Source organism: Crotalus tigris, unplaced genomic scaffold (assembly GCF_016545835.1).
Source record: "Crotalus tigris isolate CLP2741 ecotype Arizona unplaced genomic scaffold, ASM1654583v1 scf7180000019818.546109, whole genome shotgun sequence".
Classification (NCBI taxonomy): Eukaryota; Metazoa; Chordata; class Lepidosauria; order Squamata; family Viperidae; genus Crotalus; species Crotalus tigris.
In genome coordinates this window covers 1-13,992 of record NW_024097727.1, presented here as the reverse complement: position 1 = coordinate 13,992, position 13,992 = coordinate 1, and the positions used below count along the sequence as shown (strand labels likewise).

At 52.8% G+C, this 13,992-nt stretch overlaps 1 protein-coding gene across 3 annotated transcripts in view; it reads left to right on the top strand.

Moving 5' to 3' along the window:
- WDR97 (WD repeat domain 97) overlaps nucleotides 1-5,340 on the top strand; it is a 31,980-nt gene extending 26,640 nt beyond the window's left edge. For all 3 annotated transcript variants that reach the window (XM_039364627.1, XM_039364626.1, XM_039364628.1), the window contains 6 exons: nucleotides 294-359; nucleotides 597-692; nucleotides 2,460-2,519; nucleotides 3,484-3,620; nucleotides 4,334-4,395; nucleotides 4,887-5,340. In XM_039364627.1, coding sequence (XP_039220561.1) covers nucleotides 294-359; nucleotides 597-692; nucleotides 2,460-2,519; nucleotides 3,484-3,620; nucleotides 4,334-4,395; nucleotides 4,887-5,089 — 624 coding nt within the window. In that variant the 3' untranslated portion in view covers nucleotides 5,090-5,340. The remainder of the gene's footprint in view (nucleotides 1-293; nucleotides 360-596; nucleotides 693-2,459; nucleotides 2,520-3,483; nucleotides 3,621-4,333; nucleotides 4,396-4,886) is intronic.
- Nucleotides 5,341-13,992: the final 8,652 nt, after the last annotated feature.

Below are 13,992 nucleotides of genomic sequence, written 5' to 3'. Positions count from 1 at the left end.
GGGGCCTCGGGATTCTGCCCTGTGGGTCAGCTGACCTCCCAGGGGACGGGGCCACCCAGCCCAGCCTCAAGATTCCCCAGCGGACTCCCCCAAAGGGGAGGGCAGTCTGCAGGGAATGGGCCGTGGCTGGGAGCCTCGTGAGGGGGGGCAGGGGCTTTGGCTCAGGGTGGTCAGAGAGGAGGACCTGAGCTCATAGCTGACAAGAGGGTCTTCAGGCTTTGCCAGTTCTGAGTGGGGGTCCCTGTGCTGAAAAAGGGGGCCACGTGGCTTAGGCATGGCTTTCCTTTCCCCAGGAACACAGGGCTCGCCTGTTGGAAGAGGCTGCCTCTGGGAAGCTTTTCCTGGACACCGGCCACAAGGTGGGCTTTAGCTCGGACCGCCAGCCCTGCCCACTGGGTGCAGCTGGGCTCCCCTATCTGGTCAAGGGGGCCTCTCTGGGTCTCCCCCTTATTAGCCAGCCTCGGGCAACGCAAAAGTCCCCAAGGAAGAGACCGTCTCCCTGGGTCTCTTGTGGAAACAGCCCAAGGGCACCGCCACACATAGAGACCGTATCACTTATATAGAAGCATCTGAGTTGGGGGCTTCTGAACTTGCAGACCACCACTCTTTTGACCCTGGAAAGAAAGAGGCCAGAGAAGAGCCGCAAGAAAGCCAGGAAGATCGCTGGAAAGGGGGCCAAGGCTGTCCACAAGGTAAGGCTTGGCCTTCCCTTGAGGCTGGGGCAGAAAGCATGGGAGGAGATGTGGGGTCCTGGATAACCTCTGATCGGCTGCACAGTGGATGGCCTGCTGTGAGGACCACCACCCGGCCTCCCACACCTGCTCTTGCAGGACCAACCTTCACTTCCTCTTTCGCATCCAACAAAGTCAGTGGGGAAGCCAGCAGGAAGTTGAGGGTCTCAGCCCAACAGGCAAATAAGTGGCTGCTGCCAGGTGGGGGACGGAGCGAGGGGAAGTGTGGGGGAGCACAGGAGGGGAGGGGTACACAAGGATCAGAGAAGGTGCAAAGATTGAGGACGTTGCAAGGGGGTGCGTGAGGCATTCTGAGGGCTGGGGAGAGTGCGCAAGGTTGCACAAGAGGTGCCACGTGGATTGTGGAGGGTCGAAGATGGTGCAAAAGAGGGGGTGAACAAGAGGTGCCAGACTCAGGGAGAGTGCACCAGAGGCTTAGTGTACTCTGTGAGCTGTGGCACCTCTTGTTCACCCTCTTGATGGGGTGCATGTGAGGCGCTCTGTGGATTGGGGGCACATGAGAGGTGCTGCCCTGATCGGGAGGGTGCATGACAGGTGCTGTGCAAGTGAAGGAGGATGCGTAAGAGGTACCACATGTTGCACAAGAGGGAGGGTGCACAACTGGTTGGTGTGGAGCAAGTGCCAGGGGCTGGGGTGGTGCATGGGTGGAGGAGGTAACAGCAACTGCTGACCTTCCCTGCTGGCTTCCCCATTGACTTACTGAGGAAGCCAGCAGGGAAGGTTGCAAACGTCGATCAAGGGATTGTGAGGTGCTCGGCAACTGGTTGTAAGTACAAACAGGCTGCCAACCATCTAGATTATGATCTTGTGACCGGGGAGGGCTGGGATGGCCAGAGCTCTGACATAATCACCATTCATTCAGTGCTGTCAATAACTTGGAATGGCCATTGACTTTCTGTATGTGCAGTTTGTCATTTGATTATGTGCCCCGAAGCTGTTTTTGACTTCTAGAATAGGGGTCTTCAAACTTGGCCCTTTGATGACTTGTGGACTTCAACTCCCAGAATTCGTCAGCCAGGCACGCGTGCCTGGCTGACGAATTCTGGGAGTTGAAGTCCACAAGTCATCAAAGGGCCAAGTTTGAAGACCCCTGTTCTAGATTTTCTCCGTGATTATGCCTAACCCAGTGATGGCAAACCTTTTAGAGACCGAGTGCCCAAACTGCAACCCCAATCCAGTAGGCGAGTGCAGTTATAGTGGGCTTGGCAGACTGGGTGAGCGTGGCCACTGGATGGGTGTGGCTGAAGTAGTCATGGCAGATTGGGTGGGAATGGCCAGGGTGGGCGTGGCCACCTTGATGTTGCTTATGGGGAGGGACAACTGTGGGAGCCGGGCAGGGTTGGGGGAGAACCAGGGGGTCTCTGGTGGGTGGGATTGTGGACTCTCCAATGGCGGCTCCAGGCTGGCTGGCCTTAGACCAGTGATGGCGAACTTTTAGAGACCACGTATGCTGGGGCGATGGCACGTGCCCACAGAGAGGGCTCTGTGTGCCGCCTCTGGCATGCGTGCCATAGGTTTGCCATGACTGGCCTAACCCAACGGTGCTCTGGACCACCTAACAGTCTGTTGCTTTCCAAGCTGTCCAGGGTGATGGCCCTGTCTCACCCAAGGGGGCTTCCTTTATTCCACCTGGCATCTCCAATTGGCTGTCGGAAGGGGATGAAAAACGGAAAAGATGGGCTCTTACTATCTTGTCTTCCTACTCAGGACGAGATGGACAGCGAGGAGGAGCGGCAGGGGAAGCCCAGCTTGGAAGACCACCAAAAGGTGAGTCTACCTCTTCTTCTTCCCTGTGCTCTGACCCTCAAGATACTCCTGTCGCTTCAGGTGCCCATTAGAACCCTCTCTTCCTGACAGAAAGCCCACCCATGGTGCACAGCCCAACATGGCAGGGGCCTTGGGCTGGAATATGGTGGGTGGTCTATGCTGTGAGGGGGAAGAGGGGGCTGCTCTGAACCCTTCCTGGGTACATCCCTGTGGGAGCAGCTGGAGGCTCCCTTGAAACTCTTTGCAAAGCAAGAGCCTTGAGGATCACGACTCCTGAACGTCGATAGCAGAGTTCCCCCCTCCCCATTTTGAGGGGCAAAAAACATACTACGCCTGTATTTGCTGTGCAATAACCATCAACCAATATAGGAGAATATTTCTAGTGCAGGGTTGAAGTTCTTGGTGCTTTCTAGAGTTTAGTTTTCTTGTAGACCTTTCATTATCCAACTGGGCAACATCATCAATGCTGATAATGTTACCTAGTTGGGTCATGAAACGTCTGCAAGAAAACAACCAAGTTCAGAGAGCCCCAAGGACTCCTGATAACCATAAAACAGGGGCCTTCAAACTCTGCCCTTTTATGACTCATGGACTTCAACTCCGCCTGGCTGAGGAATTCTGGGAGTTGAAGTCCATGAGTCATCAAAGGGCAGAGTTTGAAGACCCCTGTCATAAAACAATGCCCTCCATATTCTTCCTGCACGGTCACACCAAGTCACCCACACCTTGGGTCACTTCTCATCTGGACTACTGTAATGCACCCTACATTGGGCTGCCCTTGAAGAGTAATTTGAAGTTCTGCTAGGTTCAGAATGCAGCGGCTCACACGGTTTTTGTGCTTCCTGTTTCTGCCTCATTGGCCTTTGTTATCCCAGGCCCAAACTAAGCAACGCTCCAAGTGCAGCTGGCTCCGTTTGGGCCCTGCTGACCTGGGGCGGCCATATTCCTCTCGTTCCTTCTTCAGCCCGTTCGCCCCATTGATGCCATCCAGCATTTTGCGGAAAAGCAGCTGGAGAGAGAACGGAGGGAGCTGAAGGAGGCTGTCCTTTTGAGGGCAGAATCCCCCCGGGACACGGTCTTGGCATTGCCCCCTCTTCAAAAGTAAGCTCTGACTTTATATGATTTGAGCAAGCTGTGCCCCAGGTGCCCGCTTGAGGGTCTAGGCAAGCCAGGAGCTCCTGCCGCTGGGGGGGGGGGAGCTCTGCCTCTGCAGGGCTTCCAGGATGGCAGGAGTTTTGAGGCACTGGCTTAGGAGAACTGGAGCCCCCCCCGTCCCCCCAGTTGCTCTGCTGGCCATATGAGCTGCGATCCATCCGTGCTTCTGTGCCGCTGCCGCCTTGTGCTCTTGATCTGGGAAACACCGAACGCTCTACTGGCGCGAAGTTGGCTGCCTGCTTGACTCGGCAGATTTCCCCGTAGGAAATGGAGGAGGAAGCCAACCCACCCCGAGGCTGTCCTGGGATGGTTCTGGGATAAGAGGGAAAGCGCCACCCAAACACTGCGAAGGACGGCTTGAGTCTGTCCCGCTCGTGGATGAAATAAAAGCCAAGTCGGGAGGATGGAAGAAAAGTCCCAGAGCAGATGGGTCTGCTGATTAATGGGTGGGGGGGGCACACAGGCCACTCTCCGTAAGGCTGCAGCCCCTTTTGCTGAACTTCGGTTTGCCCCTCTCCGCTGGTGGCAGACCCCTGGTGGCATCCGGCCAGCCTCTGGGGGGGGGGAGGAGGGAATGGGAGAGCCCACGGCCTCCTCCAACCTCCTCGGTTGCTGGACTCTACGCTGGGCTGGTACGAGCTCCTGCTCTTCCGGGACAGGTCCCGAGCGATCCTGCGTCTAGGAGAAACCAACGCAATGCTGAGAACGAGAGTTGCTGAGCGTGAGTACTGGGGTTGCTCCATCGATCTATTGGGGTTCCGCCTTTCTTCCCTCTGGCGTGTGAGAGGGCTGCACAGCGAGGGGCACCTTCCCGCGTGCCTCCTGGTCAAGCCTGGCGCTGCTGCTGCTGCTGCATTCTGGTGATGCAGCCTGTGCCATCTAATGCCCCAGTGCAGGAAAAGCAGCCGGTGGCTCCCTCTGATTTTCCCACCAGCTGCCCTGTGAACTGGGCAGCTGGTCAGGGAGGGGAGCCCGTATCTCCTTCAGCAGAAAGCCGAGGGAAGCCAGAGAGTTCTCCTCTACTGGTCGAAAGCCACCCCGTAAATGCTGATCTGCCCGTAGAGCTGGCTTTGGTTGGTCAGCCATTTTGACTTCTTCACTTCTTCGCTGTTGCCTCTGGTTCATCACCACGCTGGCCCCGGAGAGGAGCCTGTCTCCAGCCCGAGAGAGTGATGCTCCTTCCTTCCCTGCTGTCTCCCTCCTCCCACGCAGGCTGCTGCTTCCCCATCGTCTTCCCCCGCTATCTGATGAAGGGCTTCGTCCCCTTCCTGAAGCTTCCGCTCCCCAGGATCACCTTGCAGCCGTTCCCATCCCTCCCGAGGAGGCCGGCAGCGCCAAGGACGTTCGCTGCCATGCAGCAGCTGGTGCACAAGTACTTCCTCCCAAAGTTTTCCTACGCCGACAGCTACCCCTGAAGGCAGGGCTGGCTGGCAGAGGCCCCGGGCGGAGCCGAGGGGCTTCCAGGGCAGGAAGCGGAGGGGGGGGCCCTTGCTGAAGAGCCAGCCGGCACCAGCCTGGCAGATGGAAGCAAGCTGGTAGCGACAATCAAGAGGCTCTCCGAAGGCGTTTTATTTTATTTATTTAAACCGATTACCTGATTTACGACATCTGATAAGATTTCCAGACTGGAGAGGGAAGAGCACCAATAAAGAGGAAAAGATGCCAACTGTACTTTTTGCACGGGAAACTTCTGTCAGCTGTTGGGTGGGTCACCCGCAGAGGGGGGGCGCTGGGCAGGAGAGGGGCCCAGGGGAAGCGCCGGCAAAGGCAGGTCCGGAGTGCCTGGCACCAGGGCCGGTCCTTCCGCAGCCTCTCCAGGTGGGCAAGCGAGGCGGCTGCTGCGCTGCACAAGACCCCCCCCCCCAGCTCCGGAAGGAAAGGCTGGAGAAATGGGTTCCGAGGACGGGGGTCGTCCAGCCTGTTAGCATCTCAATGGGGGTTCTCGTCTCCTAGAAGCAGGGGGGCGGACCGAGCCTCCCAGCGGGTCTTTCTAAGCAACGGGAGTCCGCAAAAGGGGAACTTGCCCTCGGTGCAACCTGCTTCGCTTGCAGCGGCGGCGGCGGCGTCCGGGCAGAGGCCACGAAGCCGCGGAAGCCTCCGGGAGAGGCTGAGGCCACCGGGACCTTCCTCGGGCGCAGGGAAAGCCTCCCCGTTTCCTACCCCACCTTACTCCTGGTGGGGGCGCTGCGGATAAAGCCGCGCGCGACTCTCGGCTGGCGCCCCGAGCCGCGATTGTAGCCTTTGCGAGGCATGAGGAGGGGGCGGCGCGCGCAGGCGCAGAGGACGGCCCGGCTTTCGCTTTCGCTTTCCCTCCGCCGAATAGGCGGGGCCTCGGCTTTGGCGCGAAAGGAGACGGAGGGCGCGGCGCGGGAGAGGCAGGCAGCTTCCCGGGGGGCTCCGACGCCCCTTCCACCTCGCAGGTCTGGGCGGGGGCCCCGCGGGGCCGGGGCAGCTTCTCCCCCTCGTGCGGGGAGTTGGAATCCGCGGTTGGGGCTGGAGTGCGTCACCCCCGGATCCCCCGCAGAGCCCCGGGGCGGTTGGCAGGAGAGCCCGGCCCTTCTTCCCTCGGGGCTGCCTGAGCGGAGAATCTCCGGCTCCGGTTAATTTCACTCGTCGGCGCCCGGCTTCTCTCTCCTTTTTGGAGCCTCGCGGCGCCTTCCAGTCTTGCGCGGACGAGGCGATCGGGGCGGTTGCGCCGGCCGGCCGGCCAGCCGCTGATGCGGGCTGCAGGAGGGGCCGGGCTGGCGCAGATAAAGGGGCCGGAAAGCTCTGTCCGCTCGGCTGCCAGCCTTATCGGTCGGGGACAGGAGGCCACGAGGGCGCCGGAGCGGAGCCGCCGCCTGCGAGGGGCCCATCCGTTACCCCAGTGTTTGCCAAACTTGACAATTTTAAGGCATGTGGACTTCAACTCCCAGAATTCCACAGCCAGCAATGCTGGCTGTGGAATTCTGGGAGTTGAAGTCCACATGCCTTAAAATTGTCAAGTTTGGCAAACACTGCTCTAACCCGGGGGGGGGGGGGAGATGCTTCATTGCGCCTCGCCCGCTGCTGGCTAGTAATCACATGCCTCGGTTTCCCCAGAGCGGGGGTAGGCAACCTTGGCTCTTTTATGACTAGTGGACCAACTCCCAGAATTCCTGAGCCAACTTCTGGGAACTGAAATCCACGAGTCATAAAAGAGCCAAGGTTGCCTACCCCTGCCCCAAAGGGTATTGCACAGTTGTGCTCCATTCAACATCAAGCGTGGATCAAGGCAGCTTTGTATTGCAAAATGGTTCTTGAAATGTAGCACTTTTCACAAATGCAGTGTTAACAAACTGACAAAGCCAGGATAAAATAATAAGGTCAATACAAGTTTCTAAAGATCAGATTGGCAACTTAATGTTTGGCGTTATTAATACTGAATTTAAGAACTCAAAATATAGAATGAGAGCATTAAGAGTTACATAGATTTATTGGAAATTTATGTTTCAACAAGACTAGACTCATGATTTACAGATTTTTAATTAATAACCAATGTCCATTTTTTTTAAAAAAGCAATCATCTCATTGATATTTATTAGTTAGTACTACATAGAATTCAAAGATATTTCAGTTCCACAACGTTTACAAATAGGTAGAGGCTTACACGAAGGAGAAGACAAATCTCATAGAAAATTCTAAAATTTTCTCCATGGAAATGGGATGCAGACCCTGGAGCAGGTGGGGCAACCGCACATCTGCCCCAGTTCATCAACTATCCCAAGTGTATCAGTTGCAGGATCAGGTTTTTGTCCTGGTCACTTAAGATCTGGCAGTGGAATCAATTAGCACCAGGTCTTTGCCATGGACAGATTTTTCTGTCCATGGCAATAGACAGAGCAGGGGGTTGGACTAGAAGACCTCCAAGGTCCCTTCAACTTTCTCGTTGCCTGTCAGTTCACCCATAGCTTGGTCAGAATTTTTACCTATTTGTCCTTTACTTACCTTACCTCTGTGGATATTCCATAATTTCTGGACATCCCAGCTGGTAAAAGGCCAGCTGGGTGACTTTGGGCCAGTCTCTCTCTCAGCCCAGCCCACCTCACAGGGTCGTTGTTTTAGGGTAAATAGGAAGAAACTTAGTTGCCCGCTCTCAAAGTGAAACACACACGACACACACCTAAACATACTATATACAACATGTGTATACGTATGTTATACATACATACACAACATATGTATAATAAGCAGCTAAGGAATAAGACTGATTCGATCTCGGGAGAGCAGACGGGGGTTGTGGATGAATCAAATGACAGCTTCTTTCATTACATGCTGCTGAACAGACCAAACCTGGGTTGGCCTGTACCTGCAGGGTTCCTCCTGTAGTTTGTGGGAGCCCAAGGAGTTAGATCTACAGGGGGAAACTGCTACGGATCCCACAGGTTGGGGTGGGTGGGGGCAGGCAAGGAGGCTCTGCTTTTCCAAAGCCTGGAACAGCCTCCCTGGGAAAGGCAAGCTGGCCCCTGATCTGAGGTGGCCGTCTCCATATTTTTTAAAAGTAGGACCTCTGGGGAGCCAGGCCAGCTCGCGCCCTCAGACCCTGCCACTGTGCCAGGAAGGGCAGGTGGGGAGATCCTTGCAAGAAGCCAGCCGGTGCCCGAGGGAGGCGGTGTGGGCAGGACGGGGCTCCCTTCGTTCCAGGACTGCATCCACACAACAAGGAAGAGGAGCTTCGTCCCGCACCGCAGGCAGGAATTGCTGCTCTGGGTGTCCAAGCGGCTCTCTTCTGCTTTTCGTTGACAGCACGGGTCTGCCCGGCCGTGGCCAGAGTGGAAAGAAGGGGGAATCTCCTGAGATGGCGCTCCCCTGCCTGCTGAGTGGCGAGGGATCCCAACTGAGCCACCTGCGCAGCATAGGCCCCTGGGCTCCCACCCCCGGCAGCTCGGAGATTGTCCAGTAAGTAGCATCCCCCTCCCCTCCCCTCTTGGTCGGGGGTCTCTCCAAGGAGGGGGGCCACAATGTGTGTGGTTGCCAGCCATTGTGTCACCAAAGCCCTCCCCCTCTTAGACATGCAGTGGGGGGCCTTTGGTCACCTAATGATGGCCACCCTAGGGACTTCATTGTCCCCCTCTCTGCAGGCAGCCTTGCTTGGGATACAGGTGGTCCTCGGCTTACAACAGTTCATTTAGTGACCGTTCAAAGTTACAGTGGCATTGAAAAAAGTGACATGTCTGGTTTTCACACTTATGACCATTGCAGCCTCCCCACGGTCACGCGATCAAAATTCAGGCGTTTGGCAACTGACTCATATTTATGACGATTGCAGAGTCTCCTGGGGGGGGGTCACGTGATCCCCTTCTGACATAGTCAGTGGGGGAAACCGGATTCACTTAACAACGGTTTGACTAATTTAACAACTGCGGTGGTTCACTTAACAGGTCGTAAAACGAGGCAGGACTCACTTAGCAAATGTTTCACTTATCAACAGAAATTGTAGGCTCGTAAATTGAGGACTACCTGTACGTAAAGGTCGGATTGTTAGTTTAATTTTCCACACCTGTTCCTCTTTAAATTCACATTTCTGCCTGTTTTAAATAGAATACCCAGGTATGCTTGTACCCATCATGCTGCTCCCTTCTTCAATTGACAGAAAACGGAAGGCAAAGGGGAAGGAAGTCAGCCTCCTTTATCCCAACCTCTCGCGCTCTCTCCATCCCTTTCTCACCTCCGTACTTCCCCTGGCCCCCTGCCCGGCTGCTTCTGCCCTTGGCCCCGGGGGCAGCTGCCTTGACTCGGGAGCTTTGGGGCAAGGACCCTCTTCCCAGCTTTTGAGGAAAAAGCTGGAGAAGCTCCATCGCCCGGTCTGCTCCTCGTCCGCTAGCCAGCCAGAGGAGTTCCTTTCCAGCTGGTTATTTACTCTCAGCCATTTCCCCCAGGATAGATGGTTAAAAATAGGACTTATAGGAGCTAGAGGATTTGCCTAGCTGTTTTTGTTGTTAATATTGTGGTGGGGATGTTTCATTAGACCAGTGGTTCTCAACCTTTTTAATGCCGCGACCCCCCAACCGGTCGTAAGTCGAGGACTACTCAACTGGTCGTAAGCCGAGGACTACTCAACTGGTGCAGCACCGTTTGCAGAATGGGACTCTTGGCGGGCTCAGCAGGGCAGAGACAGCCTGGACAATTCCGATTGGCTTTGGAAAGCCAATAGAATTAGACTCTATTCAAGAGAGTCTGTTCTATTGGCTTTCAAAAGCCAAGAGAATAAAAGGGAGTAGCACAGCTAAGGAAAAGGGGGAAAAAATGGCGGACTGCGTTGTTTGGCGACCTCCGTGAAATGGCCGTTCGACCCCAAATGGGGTCCCGACCCACAGGTTGAGAACCACTGCATTAGACTATCCCAGCATCTGTCCTCAGTGAAGCTATCTACAGCAGGGTTCTCCAAACTTGGCAACTTTAAGACTTGTGGACTTCAACTCCCAGAATTCCCTAGCCAGCATCCGCTGGCTGGGGAATTCTGGGAGTTGAAGTCCACAAGTCTTAAAGTTGCCAAGTTTGGAGAACCCTGATCTAAAAGGCAATCAGAAAGCCCGTGGGAAATTTGCCTCTGGAAACCACACTGGACCACGCAATAAGCTTACAAAGACTGTACTTACTTATTTCTCCCAAAGCTTTGACAAGGCTGTCACCCTCTTCGGCCGAAACCAGCAGGTGGTGGACTACTGTCTCAACTCTCCGGCTGCCACCCCCACGGATCTCAAGTACATCTCTCGTATCCATGCGCGGATAATCCGGACGGATGGCGCATACATCCTGGTGGACTCCAGCCTGACGGGCGTGTATGTCAACGACATCCGCATTGAAGGTATGTGCGAGCAGCGGCCTTACAAGAGGCACGAGGGACTATGGCTATGGGGCCTGCCCTGGTTGACTGTCAACTATCAATGGCGGTTATATTCCCAAATCCGGCAGCTATATGAGCCTGTAACAAGGGAAGCTTTGGGACAAAATCTCTGAACTTTAAACATATTTTAAAAACTCTTTTAATGGATCATTTTGTGTGCAGGTAGAGTAATTTTGCGAGAAGGAGATACGGTCACTTTTGGCCATCCTGCTGGGAAAAACCTGCTCCTGGGAAGCCACACACGGCAACCAAATTCTCCCTTTTACTTTCTGGTAAGACTTTCCCTGCACATTGTATAAATGCACATGTTGGTCAGAAAATGATTTATTGTGATGATTAACCATCTTATTTGCAAACAGCTCCTAACACTAAATGAGGGGTGTCAAGGCAGCAAGGCAAGCGCAGCATAAATTACAGCCTGACCTTGCAGTGTTTTGGATGAACCGGTCTGGGCGACTTTTGGTTCCTTCCTACAAGGTCAGGATGCCACTAGCTATGCAGGCAGTCCTTCAGTTGTGATAGGATTTGTGATTTTCATCACCAAGCAATGCTGATGTAAAGCGTCATGTCACATGACTGCATTGCTTAGTGACAGCAATCCCACATGCCGTTGTAAACCAAAACCCGCTGGTCGTTAGGCAAGGACCGTGGCTAATCCAGGTCAATCTAGATGTTGAGACAAAAGCGCAGAGAAGAGCAACGAAGGTGATTAAAGTCCTGGAGATTAAAACATGTGAAGAGCAGCTGCAGGAATAGGGTAGGGCTAGAGCGAGGGGTACCGATGATGGCTGAGCAACCAGCCCAGGCCACTGGAGTCTCCTGAATAAGGGGAATCCAGGAGATTGCCCACTTGTGCTCTGGAGGGCTGCTTCTCGTGACTTCAGGCGACTGGAAAAGTCATCAAGCTCACAGACATAGGGGAGGCTTTAAGAACACTGAGTTTGCTTAAAACTTCACTTTCTTAAATCACATCTGGATTATCGTTATTTCAAAGCTGAAAGAAGCCTTCAGAACAGCAGGACACAAAAGCAGTAAGCCTTTATTCCAGATTTTTCTTTTTGTGAAATGTTTGATTAGGAAAAAGACAACAAGAACTTTTATTGGTGATTGGTGCTCTGTAGCAGTTCAAGGTTGAGAGCTGTGGATTTTTTATTGCTCTCTGAGCTTGGTGGGTTTTTTTGCAGACTTTTAATGACCCAAACTGGGCAGTTGCTAATTGCTGCCTGCAAAGAAGATTGGAAGCTGCTTCTTGTACTTTTTTCATTTTTATTCACAGCTATTCTTTATTCTTTTTTTTTTCTAAGAATTTATATCATTTGATTCTTCGAGGAAAAAACATTAGTAACCCTTTTTCTTCTTTTTTCAGTTCGAGCATTGCAATTGCTGTCCTGATCAGATGCAAAGTGTTTATGGAGAGAGAAGAAATTTCTCCCAACTGTTAAAAGTGAGAAATACAAACGTGTGTTTTCAGTTAACAGCTGAGTCCACGAATTGTGTTAAACCATTATTTTCTCTTAACAATTGTTGAATAAACTACAACGATCTCCTGTAACTACAACAAATAAAGTTGTCTTTACAGGAGAGAGCTAGTTTCATCTTGTAGTTGAGATGCCAGGCTTGAAAGTGGGAAATGGCAAGTTCCAGTCCTGCCTAAGGTCTTCAGGAGTCAGTGGTTATAAATCTAATATAGGTAGTCCTCATTTAGTGACCACAGTTGGGACTAGCAGCTCTTTGTTGTTAAGCAAAATGGTTGCTAGGTAGGAAATCATATGACCGCAACTGTACTTCCCCTTTTCCTACTCCAATGCCTTTTGGAACGCTCACTCAGGAACTGGGATAATTAGCAAGAAAGGAATTAATGTTTTTATTTTCATTCAATAGAGAGGAAGGGATTACAAGAGAATAAATAGGCATACAATGGGGGAAAACACATAAAAAGAATACAATGGCACCAGCAGTCCCGGGCATGCAAAGCCTGATGGATTCCCCATTGTGTGTATGCCTGCTTATTCTCTTGTAATCCTTTCCTCTGCAGTCTTTCTGCTTTGTAAGGCAAAGGGAAGAAAAAAACTGGGCAGGCACAGAGAGATTGTCTACAGAAATTGTTTGCCTTCACAGCAAAAATGATTGAGGGCTGGAGGCTAAAGCATGTGAAGAACAGTTGCAGGAATTGGGTATGTCTAGTTTAATGAAAAGAAGGACTAGTGGAAACATGATAACAGTATTCCAGTATTTGAGGGGCTGCCACAAAGAAGAGGAGGGGGGTCAATTTATTTTCCAAAGCACCAGAAGACAGGACAAAAATCAATGGATGGAAACTAATTAAGGAGAGAACCAGCCTAGAATTAAGAACAATTAAACAGTGGAACAGCTTGCCTCCATAAGGTGTGGGTGCTCTTGTCACTGGAGGTTTTTAAGAAGAGATTAGACAACCATTTGTTTGAAATGGTAGAGGGTTTCCTGCTCAAGCAGGGAGTTGGACTAGATGCCCTCCACAGTCCCTTTCAACTGTGTCATTTTGTTTTTTTTTTTACAGATTTTTTTCCACACTTGAAGTAGAATTTGAATAGAGTCATAATCTATAGGTCAGGGGTAGGCAACCTTGGCTCTTTTATGACTCGTGGACTTCAACTCCCAGCATGGCTGGCTCAGGAATTCTGGGAGTTGAAGTCCACGAGTCATAAAAGAGCCGAGGTTGCTTATCCCTGCTATAGGTAGGCCTCCATCTCCAACACTTCTCAGATGTGAATAGGCATTAACGTCTATTAACACAATCCCACCCATGTAGGAAGCTGGACAGGTGGAACCCTTTCCTAAATAGCCACCTGGTGTGGCTGAGCCTACAAAGGTTCTCTGGATCCTGAGAGCTGCAGTTGCAACACATCAAAGGTGCTCATTTGGGGCAGCAGGCAAAGGAGATCATGACAAATTTGGGGTCTCCTAGGTGGGAGACGCTGAGGCCTCTTTGCAAAGATCTGAAAGATGCAAAGTGGTTTTGTTGCTGATCTCTCCATTTTCTTTCTTCCTGCAGCGTCCTGACATGGTTTCTGCGGGAGTTTCACATCCAGGCAACCCGAATTTGGCATTTGTGCACCACATTCCTCGTCCTCAGATGGCACTACCAGGGGTCCTGCCAGGCCAGGCCCCTCTGTTGAACTCTGTCACCCAGCGTGACCACCACACTGCTTTGGCCCCACCACCAACCCCAGTTCTTTCCGCATCTTCCCCGATGACGGCTCCACTCTCTACATCTTCTCAGGACTCCACTTTGGGAGGGCCAGAAACGTCAGACCAAACTGGGTTTCCTTCCTCGTCTGCTCTTCCATTAAGCTCTCCTTGTGGACCAGCCTCCCAAGTTCGCCGTTCTGCTTCACCAGACTACACACTTCCCAAAGATAACTCTTTTGCGGCCCCCGAGTTTTCTCCTCTTCAGGAAAATTCAGAATCCAGCGA